General features: G+C 33.5%; 1 protein-coding gene and 1 pseudogene across 1 annotated transcript; both read left to right on the forward strand.

Annotated features, from left to right (window-relative positions):
- The first annotated feature begins 5,580 nt into the window (after window positions 1-5,580).
- On the forward strand, window positions 5,581-10,721 carry LOC132953181 (uncharacterized; annotated as a pseudogene).
- A 5,106-nt stretch (window positions 10,722-15,827) lies between these two features.
- LOC132953199 (uncharacterized) lies at window positions 15,828-16,296 on the forward strand. Its single transcript, XM_061025722.1, has 2 exons — window positions 15,828-15,915; window positions 15,986-16,296. Exons 1-2 carry the CDS (start codon window positions 15,828-15,830, stop codon window positions 16,294-16,296), a joined length of 399 nt encoding a protein of 132 aa, XP_060881705.1.
- Window positions 16,297-16,903: the final 607 nt, after the last annotated feature.

Consider the following 16,903-nt stretch of genomic DNA (forward strand, 5'->3'; position numbering starts at 1 on the left):
TTTGTTATTTCAATTATGACCTCCCAAAACTACCTTAATATCTGAAGCTGAACTATGTGTATAATAAAAAATAATAACTTATAAATAATAAAATTAATAACTAAAAAAAATGTTTAAATAGTACCTTTCAAATTAGTAGTATTTCCGTGGTATTTAAATTTTCTTTTACATATTTGGCAAATAACACACTTGTCAGAAGTTTTCTTAAAATGTTCCCACACTATAGACCTTTTACTAGGTGCCATTAGGTATAAGCTTATACGTAAGTTATAATCAGGGACGGATTGGCCCACCGGGAAATTGGAAAATTCCCGGTGGGCCGCTGTCTAAATTTATAATTCAATATTATTAACTATAATATTATAATATAATATCTCGTCAGGAGATTCAAAAATAAAAATTAACTCTTCTTTTAGTGCCGGTTCTTTGGTTATAGCAGTAATAAATAAAAATAAGTATTAACTTATAGGACTATATATGCGTATATGCCACTTTCGATCAGTTTAAGAATCTAAGAATTTTAAAATAAAATTATCTAAAAATAGATTGGTTTTTCATATCCTCCCGACAACGCCCGTATGCTTATCGCTGTACGCACCGCATCGCCTTCCAGCAACCAACAATATTATATATTATAATATAATATACTTGGTAGGATAGTACTCGCATGTCGCAGACCACTATCCACAGTATCACGTTACTGAAAGTTGATACAGTATTAACTAGTGACTACAAATATTTTAGCCTTATGTGTTTAATTTACTGACTAATGCAGATATAGTGATATTTAATTTAAATAATAATATGTCTAGTTCCGGAAAACGAAAGGGAGGCGCTGAAAAACGTCGCGAAAATAATAAAAAACTGTTATTGAACTCCAGTAATAAGTGTTTAAAAATTAAGGAAATGTTCTCAAAATCTAAATATACAAATAATATATCGTTACTTAACAAGTACGATCAATGTTTCAGAAAATGTATTATTAGGTAAGTTAAACAAAATATACTTATATTATAATTAATAAACGATTACAACTATCATAAACTTCACTTAAGTAAACAGTTAAGTTCTTACAATTTGATTATACAGCTTTAAATAAAATGTATAAAGTAGGTACACTATTTTGGTATATGAGATACATAAATTTTACTTTTTTTCCAATATGTAGCAATTGATGGTTGGGGGCACAAACCCATCCACATGATAATTCCTAAAAACGTTTTCATTTCAACAGAAGTAACATCTACATAAGATGATGATGATGTATGTAACCGTGAGTGTGGACTTATTCTAGTTGACAATAAAGACTTAGCATATCTGTTAGTTTCTTCAACCAATAAATGTATCACATCATCATCCAAAAATAATGAATAAAAATCATAAGGACTACCTTCGATTAGTGTTTCAATGATATCAGGATTGATGCCCACTGGCTCATTATTTGGGTTGAACACTATGTTAGATTGAAACCCATCATCAACATCATTCCAATAGGGTTCTGATGCATCTCGGTGATATTGATTGTGTTGTGAAGGAACAGTATCAGGCGTAGGTGGAATCTCGATATCAACATCATTTACATAATTTTCATTACCAAGTGCGACAAGTCATATCGATAATTTGAATCATCACTTGAATCATTCTATGAAAAAACAGTATAAAATAAAGTATCATAATATACATATAACACTAAGTATAAATTATGTACAATCGAAGATATACCTCTAATTGAAAATCTGGATCAGCATCCGTGTCATCTTCGTCGGACCAATCAGATATATCATCCAGTAACTCTGATATATTGTTCTCATTCATAATTAATTTTTTTTTAAATAAAATATACGAAAAACGTTTAACTATTTTTTTGGAAATGACAAAATAGTTAAAATGATAACACAATAGGTTGTCCATATTGATATATAAATTTATAATTTAATATATAATAACTATAAACAACTTTAATTGAAAATAAAAACAGAAAAACCACAAACAATTGTATACAAATCTATAAATACGAATTCTACTGGGGCCTGAGTATCAAATATGATACTCAGTTCAAACCGATTAATTATTATCAAATAATGAATTGTTATCATGAAATAAATAAACGTGTGTAGAAAAATATCGATATTATTCAAGAAAGTAGTGTGACCAACTTAGTTTGACTACAATATTTCTCTAGGACGAGATTCGTCTGATAAGTGAGAAGCATTGATACTCAAGGCAAGGTTAGCATTTCCGTTAAAATTTATAGGACGAAATTGGATAGTTATTCGTGTATCATATATGATACTCAAGGCAGTCAACTTGTTAAAAGGATAATAGATAGTGTTATATTTATTGGCAAACGTGGCTTAAGCTATAGAGGTAATAAGTTTGAGGCAGCTTATTCTTTAAATAGTTCGCTAGATGGCAGCACATAATTTGTTTTGGCATTGATATTTAAATTATTATTTTCAGTGCTAAAATGGCCTAACCTGTTGATAGCGGGTTAGGCCATTTTAGTTTTCAGATTAATTTGCCACCAATATGTTAGGCTTCTGATATTTTGGTAGGAACGGTCGATTTGTCAGGTTACCAATGTAATACGAGTAAAGGAAAAACAATTAAACGTAATAGTTATTTATATTTAGCAATAATAATTCAGTCAGAATAAATAATAAAAAGAATAATTACATAAACGAGTGTTTTGACGCGAATATAAACAACGTGTTTTATTTACAGGTTCTTTTGCGATGTTCGAGCGTTACATAAGTAGGTAAACAGAGCGCGGTGTAAAAGCGACGACGTACGTCCGAAAAGTGAAAAGAGAGCGGGTTTGTCGGTCGGGTGTCATGTTTTGGAGTTAGTGCGCGCAGTATACAATGTTGAAAGAGAGGGGCGCGCAGCTGGCGGCGGCTGACGCGCTGGTACCGTGGTTACATTGACAATATTGCTGTGGTCGCCACACTACTCCCCCTGAGGGCGAAAAGAAAAACGTACTCGTTTTTTGGGCTGCCTGGCGACTTCTGCGTGTGTTGCGTATGTGTGATCCGCGGCTGCGGGGTCTTCCCTGAGCATGAACGCGGGTTTGAGACGGTCGATAGACACCAAGACTGTGCCGTTGTCGCGTTGAATTTTGAAATTCTTGTCGTGTCGTTCTAGTACTGCGTAGGGATCTTCGTATCGTGGTTGTAAGGGCAGTTGGACTGCGTCGACTCGGAGAAAAACGTGTGTGACTTTGTTCAAATCTGACGGCACGAAAATGTATCTTTGGTAGCGTGGTTTGATCCGGGTGTCGGTTGCAGTTGTGTCATCGAGTCGCGTAGGTTCCTGACGAACTCTGGCGCGATCTTTGCTTCGGGCTGGGCGGAGTGGAAAATATCACCGGGTAGTCGCAGTGACATACCGTATACCATCTTGGTGGGTGTGTGACCAATGTCCGGTTTGACGGTATTCCTGAGTACCAGCAGGACAATGGGAAGTCGTAGACTCCAACTGACGGTGTCGTGTGCCGTGAGGGCGGTTTTTAGGGTCCAGTGTAGTCTCTCAACCATACCGTTGGCCTGAGGGTGGTACGGGGATGACCTGAGGTGTTGTATGCCGAGGTTTTTGGTGAGGGCGGTGAACAGCTCAGATTCAAACTGGCGGCCTTGGTTGGTAGTCACCGTGTCGGGGACGCCAAAACGAGAAATCCATTGCGTCATTAGAGTTGTCGCGACGGTGTGTGCTGACATGTTGTCTATGGGCCATGCCTCCGGCCAACGGGTGAAGCGATCCACACACGTTAGTAAATACTTGCATCCATTAGAAGGGGGCGGCGGGCCAACTAAATCGACGTGTATGTGCCCGAATTGGTGGTCCGGCGGTGCGAACGGTGTTAAGGGCGAAACAGTGTGTTTGAATACCTTCGTGCGTTGGAATTGTATGCAGCATTTGACCCAGTACTTGATTTGCTTGTTCATTCCAGGTCAGCAGTATCTTTTCCTGATTAGACGCAAGGTAGCACTGCCACCACCATGGGCTTCGCCGTGAAAACCGTCGAAAACAGTGCGGCGGTGTCGTAGCGGTACGTACAAGCCTGTTTCGTCGATGTGTCGAGATAGATGGTGCCTTCAGCGGTGCTCCGCGGTTCGAGTTTGAGTGCACTCTTGGTGGCGCCTGACAGGATGTCGTTTAGCTCCGAATCGTCGGCTTGATCGGGGGACCATTGTTTAAGATCGGGCAAGACCACTTGCGTCGCCGAAACTTCCAGCCTCGATAACGCGTCCGGGATTATGTTCTTGTCACCTTGTATGTGTTCGACGTTGTTTATGTATTGTGACAGGAACGTGATGTGTCGAATCTGGCGGTCGATAACTTTTTCTGTTTTTTGAATAAACATATAGGTTAGTGGTTTGTGGTCGATGAGCAACGTAGTGAGTTGTTCTTCGATCTTGTGTAGGAAATGACGTGTACTTGTGTATGCGGCAAGCAGTTCGCGGTCGTACGTGCTGTACCTTTTTTCAGCTCCCGAAAGTTTTTTAGAGTAAAAACCCAGTGGCTGCCAACCCTTGTCGGAGAGTTGTTTGAGTACGGCTCCTATGGCTGCGTTAGAAGTGTCGGTACTTAGGCGGAGTGGTACGATGGGCAGCGGATGAGCCAGTTCTGCCGTATCGGCCAACGCAGTACGGCAGGATTCGAAAACTTTTCGTGTCTCGTCGGTCCATGACAACGGTCCATCGCGTTTTTTAATTTTTGCGGCGAGGTCATACAGAGGTGCTTGCAATTCTGCGGCGTTGCGAATAAAGCGTCGGTAAAAATTTACGGATCCCAGAAATCTCTGCAAACTTTTATTCGTCGCTGGTTGTGGCCATTCTTGGATTGCCGTGATGCGTTCCGACGTCGGGCGGTATGCATCTTTGTTGATGTTGTGGCCCAAAAAAAGTTAGTGAGTCGACGGCGAAAACACACTTTACGGGATTGATAGCGATACCGTAATCTTGACAACGTCCGAGGACTGTGCGTACGTGTTCTTCGTGGTTACGCGACGCGATTAATACGTCATCGAGTTGGCGAACGAAAAATTTAGTCCGCGTAACATGTCGTTAATTACGCGTTGGAATGTCTGTGCGGCGTTACGCAGGCCGAAACACATTACCGGGAATTCAAATAGACCGAATGGTGTGGTTACAGCTGTCTTCGGTATGTCCTGTCTGGCGATGGGTATCTGGTGGTATGCTCGGACCAGGTCGAGCTTGGTAAATACCGTGTTTCCTGCCAGATTCGTAGTGATGTCGTAGTGAGGTAGCGGGTAACGGTCAGCTCTCGTTAAGGTGCGTTTACATTTAAGCCCGAACACGAACGAACGCAAGCTAATGCTACCGAACAATCCAAAGTAAACGGTGGGGCCGAACGCGAACGAATGCATTCGTTCGCTTTCGGAAGCGTTCGCCCCAAGAGCGGTACGATCAAAGAAACTCTCCGTTCAGTTTAAACGGCATTCGGCCCGAATCGCGTATTCGTCACTTCCGTCCGAACGGTTTTTTAAAAGTGTGTATTTTCAATTTTGTTTTTTCATTTCATTTTTTGTGGTTTTAATTATTTTACTGACTCGTTATTATGGAGTGGACTGACGAAGTATGCTTACAATTAATATACTTATATAAATTAAGACCGATCCTTTGGGATCCTACTGATCCTCAGTATAAAATGGGCAAGAAAAAAATAGATTTTTGGACGGAAATAAGTAAAGAACTTAAGCTAGATGTGAATGAAGTAAGGAAAAAGATGGACAGCCTTTTAGCCTTTTTCCGAAGAGAAAGGCGACGGGAAGCCAGCAGTGGACGTTTAGGAGCTGGAACATATGAGATTTATCATTCAAAATGGTTTGCGTTTGAGGAAATGAAGTTCTTGAATGATAAATTTAAACCTCGGATTACCAAAGATACTATTGATGTGAGTAATTTTTTTTATTTATACTTGATTGGTCCTTGTTTGTAAGAAATAAAAAAAATTAATAATTTTGATATTTATACATTATATTTTAAATAGCTTCATAAAATCCTGAATAACTGTATTTTAAAATAATATGTATTTATAACTACTCCTGAGCAAGGTTTAAATATAAAAAAAATAATACTGATACCTTTATAAGAAATTCAAACGTTTTGAGCAATTTAGTGTTTAAATTTGCTCTGGTTCTAACTTCTAAATACTTAAAAATATGTATAGGTTTTATTGAATACATAACATTAGCATCTTGATTATATTTATGTTACAGTAAATGATGTTAAACATCAAAATAACGTTATTTTCTAGTAAATAACAATAATTACCTAATTAGCTTGAGATTATCGTGGTTTATTATATTTTTGTCAGTCCTTCACGGTACGCGTAGAATCGACAACGCCGTTATAACGGCATACTATTTTGTATGTTAAAATATTCGTACAACATTGTGTTCGTATTATTAATAAAATTCAATATGGACGAACTTGAAATGAAAAACAAATTTAATAACATTATTTCTGATATAGTTAAAAAAAACGTAGTGATAATAACTCCTTTCTAACTGATGATGAGTACAATATTCGTATTGAACAACTAAAACATTCAAAATTTGTTAGCAGTTATTGCTAGTAATATGAAGTGTAAAACAAATAAATGCACCTGTCGATTAGTTGGAAAATTATGCAATTCAAAATGTCACGGTTCATTGTCATGTGAAAATAAATAATAATATAACAATTTAAATACAAATAACACGATTAACTAATATTGTTTGGAATTAACGTAAATCCTTAGTTATTAACGTTATAAGCCTTGTAAAATATTTGTTATTATCTATTAACGATGATTGCTAGTTAATAACGTAAATATAAATTTAACATCTTTTACTGTAACATTTATATTCATTTGGGTATACGTTTTTTAAACAGCAAACAATTATTAACCTTTTTCTTGGTACGAAGAATAATAGACCCGGATTACCAGTGGCGGATTTGATTCGTCTTCTAGGGGGGGGGCAATATCCTTTGGGTCCACAAATGATACTACTTTTCAACCAACAGAGGAAAAACATGTAATAGGTAGGTATGAAGGTAAAAATGTAAAATAAATATTTATATTAAAAAAATTAAATGGTTAATTAACATATTATACAATATAGTATAATTTGTATATTGAATATACAAATTTATATTAGTCTTCTATAATACATAATCTAAATTTCTTTTTTTCATTGAAGCAAATCGACTAATTATATTTTCCACTGATATATTATACTCTCTGTGAACATTAAGTAGTGCTAGCCCTACTAGTCTATCTTGACCCATTTGTGACCGCAACCATGTTTTTAATCTAATGTGCAAAAGCATAGGCAAGTATTAAAATTAATTTTCAAGCTAAGCAATAATAATTATACCTGCGAAGCGTGGAAAAGCTGCGTTCAGCTGTAGCAACACTTACAGGCAGCGTCCCTAATATCAATAGAATGTTGTGAATTGTAGGAAATATTATTGGTGAACAATTATCTAATGATGCCCATACAGTTTTTGGAGGTTCAAATTCTAAAAATAAAATTATTATGAATGTATATACTACGTTGCAATCATGTGTTTAAAGTTATGGTTATATAACATATTACCTTCATTAGTATTTTTGTCTGAACTCAGCCATTTGTGACCAACCGCTTACTGCGATACCAAAACTATTTACACCCTACAGAGGCCGTGATTATAATTCTTAGAACTTCTATACAGATTTCTGAAAAAAATTTTTATTTTTACGTAGTTTGATGTCTAGGCCTCTAGGGAGGGGCCATGGCCCCTATGGCCCCCCCCTAAACGCCGCGCCTGCGGATTACTAGGGATCTTATTGTTGATTGAAACACGTTTTTTTTGTAGTCGGCAAGATAACGATTACCAAGAAAAATCCCGAAATACGTCTTCTTTTATAACATGTCTAAATAATACGGAGCCGGTAAATTGCATCCCCCAAAAAAGGTCAAAGTACGTAAATTTACTACGTAAATTGCGGCCCATGTACTTTTAAAACATGCGTAAATTGCGTCCGGGGTATATTTGAAACGTACGTAAATTGCGGCCCGGGTATATTTGAAATGTACGTAAATTGCGGCCTGGGATATTCCGATTTCCGGTCGGCTGTAAATTTTTTAACCATCATACACATTTTTACGGACACATTATTACTAATTGCTAATAATATATTTTTTAAGTAAAAACAAAAAACAGCAAAACCAATATTTTTAATCATACCAATATTGATACAATATTATATTGACAGTCCTAAGTCTGAAATATGAGAAGGAAAATATTGATTTTGCAAAAAAATGCTTAGACGTAATTATTACTTATAAATAAAAAATATTTGGGTAGGTAATACAAATTATACCCTGGCCGCAATTTACGTATGTATACAAAATACCCAGGCCGCAGTTTACGTATGTACAAAATATGCCCGGGCCGCAATTTACATAAAAAATTAAAAATGGGCCGCAATTTACAGCGACCCAAATAATAATAACTATTTTTATACTTTTTTTTTTATAGATTTAATAAAATATGATCAATACATATTAAACGAAAAAAAATCTTTATTTCTTTATTGCTAAATATTTCATGCGATTATAATCACAATCAATTGCTGTTTTACTTTTACTAGTTACTTACCAGTTACCACTAACTACTAGGCACTAATATTAATATTACGAGTAAATTCTATGTATGTACTAAATTCTAACTATTGCTGGTTACTATGGTAATTGTGATTGCCATGGCACAGCACCAACGCTCGAAAAATATTCGGCAAATTCAGTTCGATTTTCTTCGATGAAACGTGGTGATCTTCTTCTAACCCTTTCCATAGGAGTGAATGCACTATTACTCTGTATGTCTTCTCTTCACGTTCCACGGACAAGCTGTCCTTCTATTTCGTGGTCGATTAAGTCGGTTGGTGAATAAATATCTCTCGATGCCTTTTCTCTTCTAAGAAAATTGTGAAGGTATACACACGCCATAACTACAAGCTCGACCTTCTTTGGTTCAAGTAGCATAGATTTTCTAAATACCCTAAATACGGCAGATAGAATACCAAAAACATTTTCAACAACGCGTCGGGCTCTAGACAAACAGTAGTTAAAAATTCTTTTGGCCGATCCCTTTTCATGAGAGCCGGGGTAAGGACTTAGTATGTTCTCTTTTAACGGAAATGCCTCATCCGCTACAAATACATATGGTACGGCCTTTTCCCGTCCAATTAATTTTTCTGCTGGTGGAATTTCTAGCTTTTGTTCTTCAAGCTGTTTAAAAAACGATGCACTTCGAAGAACTCCGCCGTCCGAAATTCGACCTTGGCAACCGACATCAGCATACAAAAATTGTAATCGGCATCAACAGCTGCCATCAATACAATGCTGAAAGTTCATTTGTAATTGAAAAAATTACTTCCACTATCAATTGGTGCTTGTAGTTGTACATGTTTCCCATCAATTGCACCAATGCAATGGGGGAAATTCCATAAATCTTCATATTTTTTTCCAACGCTCAGCCACTCTTCATGGGTCTTAGGTATCTAGAAACGTGAGTGTTTTATAAATTTTAATTATAAATTATTTGCAAATTCTCGATACTTTGATAAATTTTGTAAAAATTTGAACTATAACTTTTTATAAAAAAAATGGTGGTTACGTTTACGATTTTTCAATATTTTTTAATTACTATTATAACAAATTATGAGGACCTTGTATTAAATTTTCAAGCTTTTCACCTAACAAATATTTTATGATTGACATTTATTGAAAAAATCGCAAATTTTTGCAATTTTTATAGATATCATAAAAAAATATTATCTTTAAATGCGTATAAAAATAACGTAGCTTATGATTTTTGATTTACAAAACAAAAAAAAAATTTTAAGCTTAATACGATGAAGTAAACTTTTGGTTAATATTTCAAGGGTTATTCTTTTTTGAGTTACACCAAAAAACAAAATCAAATAATCGAAAACTAATTTTGCGTAATGTTTATAATTTATTGTTATAGCTGACTGCCACACACAAAAAACATAATAAACCAAGTGAAGCTATTGAAATCGTGGAAGATCTAACTGAAAATGATAGTGAACGTGACAAAAATGAAGAACAACCTCAAAAAGAAAAAGTTTTTGTTTGACCCCAAAAAACCACAGGATTAAAAAGAAAAAAAGTTCAGGAAGACCCTAGGATAGCAGAAACGTATCAAATAATAAAAGAAATTTCCAATACAAAGCAAACACCAAAAGTGAAGAGTGACAATATTGTTTTCGGAGAGTATATTGCCAGTAAACTGGAATTATTTGATTAACACACAAAAACAATAATTCAACATCAAATAAGTAGTCTCATTTGTTCCGCTGAAATTAACTATATTCATAATAAAATAATAACATAATACTATAACAAATCTGGCAACCAAACTCTTCAACTCAATATTAATAATCAGTCTTCAGCCAATACAATGTTATTTTCATCTCCACTGTCATCGCCAAGTTCATCATCTCTTCATTCAATACCTTCAGTTCAACCCCAGTCACCATATTACCTTTCTACAGTGCAGCAGCCTCATCATCAAGATATGTCTAACTTCTCAAGTATACACGACTATCAGTATCAGCAAACACCTGATATCAACGGTACATCAGATTATGTCCATGCGTCAGAAACTATCCTAACTGATGACCTAAATACTTCGTCAAATATATAATACAGTTTGGACTAACATATTAAGTTTTTAATTTTTTTTTTAATTACACATAATAAGTTCTATTAGTTTTGAGTTCATTACAATGTTTCATTATTATTTACGAGTATTAGTAAGTATAAACTGTTATTTAAAAAGGATATATTTATTTTTTATTTTTTAATAATATTGTTCTATTCCTTATAATTTCAAGTTTATTATAATGTTTTATTATTAAAAACTTATTAGTCATCTTGTAAATCATCTCTCTAATCATCTTCTCACCTATTAAATAATATTGCACTTCCACCACAACCTATATTAACGCGTTGGGGTACATGGGCTAAACGCAGCTTTTTATTATTGTGACAACTTGGAAATTATTAAAGAAATAATTCTTCAATTGAACAGTGAAGACTCTATTTCAATTAAAAAATCGCAAGATTTGATAGAAGATCTTAATTTGAAAGCTAATTTAATTTACATTAAATCAAATTTTGAAATAATTCTGAGCACGATAAAAATGTTAGAATCAAAAGATTACTTGTTATCAGAAGCCATGATCAAAATTAAAAATGCAAAAACCACATTAAAATTATCAAAAAACAAAATTGGTGGTATTATAAATGCCAAACTTACAACTGAACTAAGAAAAAACCCTGGATATAAAATAATGAAGACAATTTCTAAGATTTTGGAAGGAGAAATAGACGGAAACTATGAACTACCTGAAGATTTAAATGCAAGTGATATACATTGCATGTATGAAGTACGCTCCTATAAATACTGATGAGGTCGAGCGAAGTTTTTCAATGTACAAAAATGTACTTACAGATAATCGGAGGAATTTAACGTTTGAACACATTAAGGAACTTCTGATCATCCAATGCAATAAGGTAAAATATGAATTCAATTTTTGTTTCAGTTTTTATTAATGTGAGCTAATACTTTATAGATTGAAGATACAGAATGTTGAATGGCGACGAAGACGAAAAAATACTTTAAAAGCTTTTTTATACTTTTTTAATACCATATTAATTAATAAATATTGTTACATAATTTTACATAATACATTTACATATTTTAACATAGTTTTAAACAAAATTTTAAGTGCATATTTAAGTACATATTTAAAAATAAATACATATTTTATAACATATTACAGCATTTTTAGAAGCATATTTTGAGGATTTTTTGTGCATATAAATCCGGTCCCTATTAATAAGTATATATTGTTATTTAAAAAGGATATATTTATTTTTATTTTTTAATTATATTGTTTATTGCCCATAATTTCAAGTTTATTTCAAAGTTTTATTATTATTAAGTATAAATTGTTATTTAAAAGGATATATTTATTTTCATTTTATAATTATAATATATTAAAAAAATTACCTGTATGTAGTCTTGTAGAACCTCAATTATATCTGTACAGACTTCTGGTATAATATGTGATATTGATGGTTTTGAAATTTTAAAAACCAATGATAAGCTTGAAAATGAATCACCTGACGCCAAGTAACTTAATGTCAATGCCAGTCGTTCATTAGAAGGTATAGCTTTTCGAAACTTCGTATCTTCTTTTCGAATTTTAAGCTCAACTAAAGTGAGTAATTGGTTAAATGTCTCATATGACATTCTACAACATTTTTTAAAGTGATCACCATCTTCTTTTTGTAGGTCATTTGACAACATAGTTCCACTATACAATCCTCCGTTTCTGTACAATGAAGTCATCCACCAGCGACGTTTTCTTTTTGTCTTTGATGTTTTTTTTATTAATGCTTTCATGAGTACAAATCTTGAAGCAGCTAATAACAAATCATCTTCTCACTTGATGACATTTTAAGTAGATATAAGAACTATAAATATTCAAATTAAATTCAAATAATCTTCGTCCAGGCTTTAACTTTCACTTAAATTTTTAAAAAATCAACAGTCGTTACTCCACAGCAGCTTTGTTGATACTAAATGTGTATTTAGGTATTTTAGGAGCGAAGATTTTTGTGGAAGCGAAGACAGTTGAACACGAACGAGCGAACAATGTAAACGGTCGCGGCCGAATGTGTAGCGAATATGCGTTCTCATTCGTTCGGTAGCATTCACTTGCGTTCGTTCGTGTTCGGGCTCAAATGTAAACGCACCTTTACTTCGTTCAATCGCCGGTAGTCTTCGCATGGCCGAAAGGTGCCGTCCTTTTTTGGTACGAGTAACAATGAACTGGCCCAAGCGCTTGTGGATGGTCGACAAATACCTTTTTGGCGCATGTACTCGAATTCTTGACGGGCGATGCGGTGTCGGTCGCGAAAATAATGGCGGGCCGGTCGTGTGTGTAGCGAGCTGTGACTGTGTAACCCAATTACCTAATATATAACACCTATCTAGGCAGTAGATCAGTGTATACGTAATCGTTTATAGTACGCGCCGCGTAACATTAATAGTAATAATAGCGTATGCGCTGCGTGTGTAGTAGTACAACGAATATCGAGCGTGACCATGAACGGCGTGCGTCAATATATATATGATTACTTATATAAATAACTCGCATAAAATGTCCGTATAGATCGTGTGTGATATGGAATAAAACACCACACGTGTACAACAACATATATATATTAGGGTGTTCCTTAATTTTCAAATTTAATAACTTTTTTGGCTCACCCCCTAAAAACGTGTGTATGCATATAAAAATGAATTACGAAAAATATTGAGGCAATCAAACTAGGTTAACCCGTGCCGAATTGAACCTGAAGTTTGAATTAATTCAAGTTTTAAATATTTATGAGAATTCCTTATATTTTTTTAAATATTTCGCAAACCATTGAGTAAATCGAAATTATTTATATAACATGTTTTAAATAAAACAAAATTGTCTATAAATTATCTCTTAACAAGTTTTTAATAGCTTCTACTGTTCTTGAGATATATTGACTTAAATATATAGAAATACCGTATTCTGAAAATGTTTACTGTTAAATCTAAAAATATTGTAAATAATGAAAATTTTCATTAGATATTATTGTGGCTGACAATTTTATAAATAACTTTATCGTATCGTATGTTTATCGTTTAATAGATAGAGCTTATCTTAATCTCCAACAAAAGTCTAGTCACTTATTTAGTACGAATCGAATAGTCGTGTTATGCGTATCGTGTGTTTAGTTTTGTGTTCATGACAAATTGTTTATTTAAGTATCTTTAAAATAATAATAATTTTTATTATTTAATTCGATTTAATTTTCGAACATGTCTTTAAAACTTCGAAAAGACGAACATATATTTTTAATTGGATCTAAAGAAACTCAAATTCTAGGTTCAAAATTGCCATCATTAAAACAAGTTTTCCAGATATTTTTTTTTAACTTAAGGACCGTAAAATTAAATATTCGCGAAAGTGCAAATTTAGTTATTCGAGAATGTATTATATTCTGGGAAAAAGCTAGAATTCCGACAAGGGCTGTACAACATTGTGTTAGTAAGTTAATAAAAATGTACGACAACTGGCGAAACTTACAAAAAAATGCTAAAATAACTGGCGAAATTTATCGAAAAAAAGAAAATGAGTTTATTTCGTTTTTGGATAGTCTTTTTGATATTGCGCATTCGGATGCATTAAATATAATAAAAATTAATGAGGATAAACAATTTTTAATAAACCAACGTCTTCCCGGGCGACCTGGATGTCTGAGTGGTGTTGATAAAAAAGAAACAATTAAAGAAAATCGTAGAGAAATCCGAAAATCTATGGAATTAAACAAACAAACAAACTCGTTGTTGTGAGCAAATGCAAATTGCATCTACTTCGGTATTTAATTCTATGCAGTTGAATGAAGATGTGGAGAATGAGACCGATAGTTCAGACAATTATGAAATATCTGACACGGAAACAAGTGTTGCACAGGGAGAAACTCAATTGTCACCATTGAAAAAAAAAGGCGAGGAAAAATAAATTTTATTTCACAAAAATTAGCTGGAGCTTTGGATAGGTGCAAATTAAGTGTTCGTGACTCAGTATACGTTTTACAAGCAACATTAGAGGCATTAGGATTCAACAACGATGATTATATAATTAATTCAACTTCTATTCATAGAGCACGAGAATTGTACCGTTGTGAACGTGCTAAAATAATAAAATCACGGTTTCAAGAATCTCGCCCAAGTTATGTTATAGTTCACTGGGATGGAAAATTATTACCTAATATTCACGTCAAAAATACGACAGTTGAACGACTTCCAATTATTGTAACTAGTAAAAATATTGAACAAATCATCGGAGTTCCAATACTTCAGAGGTCAACCGGTGAAGAACAAGCCACCGCTGTATACAATGCGTTAAATGATTGGGGTTTATTGGATGTTGTGCAAGGTTTATGTTGTGATACTACTTCATCCAATACAGGCCGTTTGAATGGAGCATGTATTCTTATTGAACAAAAATTAGACAAAGATTTACTCTACCTCCCTTGCAGACACCACATATACGAGTTGGTGTTAAGAAGTGTTTTTGAAACTAAAATACCACAAGTAACTACAAGCCCATCTATTCCATTATTAAAAAAATTCCAAAAAAAATGGATTGATATTGATTCTAGTAATTTTATAAGTGGATTAGAAGATCAATATTGTAGTAGTGCCATAGAAAATATCAGAGAAGATATTCTTAATTTTGTACAAAGTCAATTAGAAATTAAAAATTCACGCGATGATTACAATGAGTTTTTAGAATTGGTACTAATATTTATTGGTGGAAATTTTGAAAAAAAAATTAAAATTCATCCACCGGGTGCAATGCATCAAGCTCGATGGATGGCTCGAGCAATCTATTGTTTGAAAATATTTATATTTAGGCATCAGTATCATATTTCTGCCACTGAGAAAAAAGCGATTGGGGAAGTTTGTATTTTCATCGTTAAATTTTATGTCAAAGCGTGGTTTACTTGTACATCGCCAATAAAAGCTCCAAACCTAGATTTACAATTTATTAAATCTTTAAAATCCTACGAAATAGTTGATAGTCAAATCTCCACAGCCGCTATCAAAAAATTATGTAATCACTTGTGGTATTTAACTGAAGAAGCTGCTGCTCTATCGTTTTTCGACGAATCGATACCTTTTGAAACAAAAAAATTAATGGTAAAAGCTCTTAAGAAAAAATCATCCATTAACTCGACTAAACGGCTTACACTTCAACCATATCAGATTGATGAAAAATTTAATGGTGAGTATATTATTTAAAATAATAATAATATAAATTAAATAATAATACAATTTATTTTTACATTTTACAGAAATGAATATTGATAAATTTATTTCAGAAAATAGCCTAAAACTATTCACCAGATTTGGTATCGATACAAGTTTTTTACAATACGATCCAAAATCGTGGGATAACCATATCAGTTTTGTTAATGGTAAAGAATTAATAAAATCTCTAAAAATGGTCAATGATACAGCTGAGAGGGGCGTGAAATTAATGGTGGACTTTAATGAAGCGTTAACAGTCAACGAAGAGCAAAAGCAATATGTACTACAATGTGTTCAAGAACACAGACAAATGTTTCCAAATTGTAAAAAGGAAACATTAAAAAAATTATATTAATTTAAATCATTAATTATATACTTCAATAAATAAAAATATTTCATAATACATTAACTCTGATGACTATTTAGTATTTACCATTAATAATAATATGTTTATATAGTATTAACAATAGAAATTTTCAGAATACGGTATTTCTATCTATTTAAGTCAATATATCTCAAGAACAGTAGAAGCTATTAAAAACTTGTTAAGAAATAATTTATAGACAATTTTGTTTTATTTAAAACATGTTATATAAATAATTTCGATTTACTCAACGGTTTGCGAAATATTTAAAAAAATATAAGGAATTCTCATAAATATTTAAAACTTGAATTAATTCAAACTTCAGGTTCAATTCGGCACGGGTTAACCTAGTTTGATTGCCTCAATATTTTTTGTAATTCATTTTTATATGCATACACACGTTTTTAAGGGGTGAGCTCAAAAAAATTTTGCAATTTTTTTTTCATCATCTATAGCTAAGGAACACCCTAATATATATGTTAAACTTCCGGCCGTGGGCGAAGCGCGTGACAATCCCGCGAGATGACCATATACGGTTATCCTGAGTAAAGTAGAGACAGGGACTGAACCATCGAGGAGAGCTGATGGACAAGCGTTC

This window comes from Metopolophium dirhodum, unplaced genomic scaffold, assembly GCF_019925205.1.
Source record: "Metopolophium dirhodum isolate CAU unplaced genomic scaffold, ASM1992520v1 scaffold1, whole genome shotgun sequence".
Classification (NCBI taxonomy): domain Eukaryota; kingdom Metazoa; phylum Arthropoda; class Insecta; order Hemiptera; family Aphididae; genus Metopolophium; species Metopolophium dirhodum.

Bases quoted from the DNA above. Each gene is read 5' to 3' on its own strand.
- LOC132953199 (XM_061025722.1), top strand. From the start codon at position 15,828: ATGGTAAAAGCTCTTAAGAAAAAATCATCCATTAACTCGACTAAACGG. The intron at 15,916-15,985 runs GTGAGTATATTA...TACATTTTACAG, and splicing joins GATTGATGAAAAATTTAATG to AAATGAATATTGATAAATTT.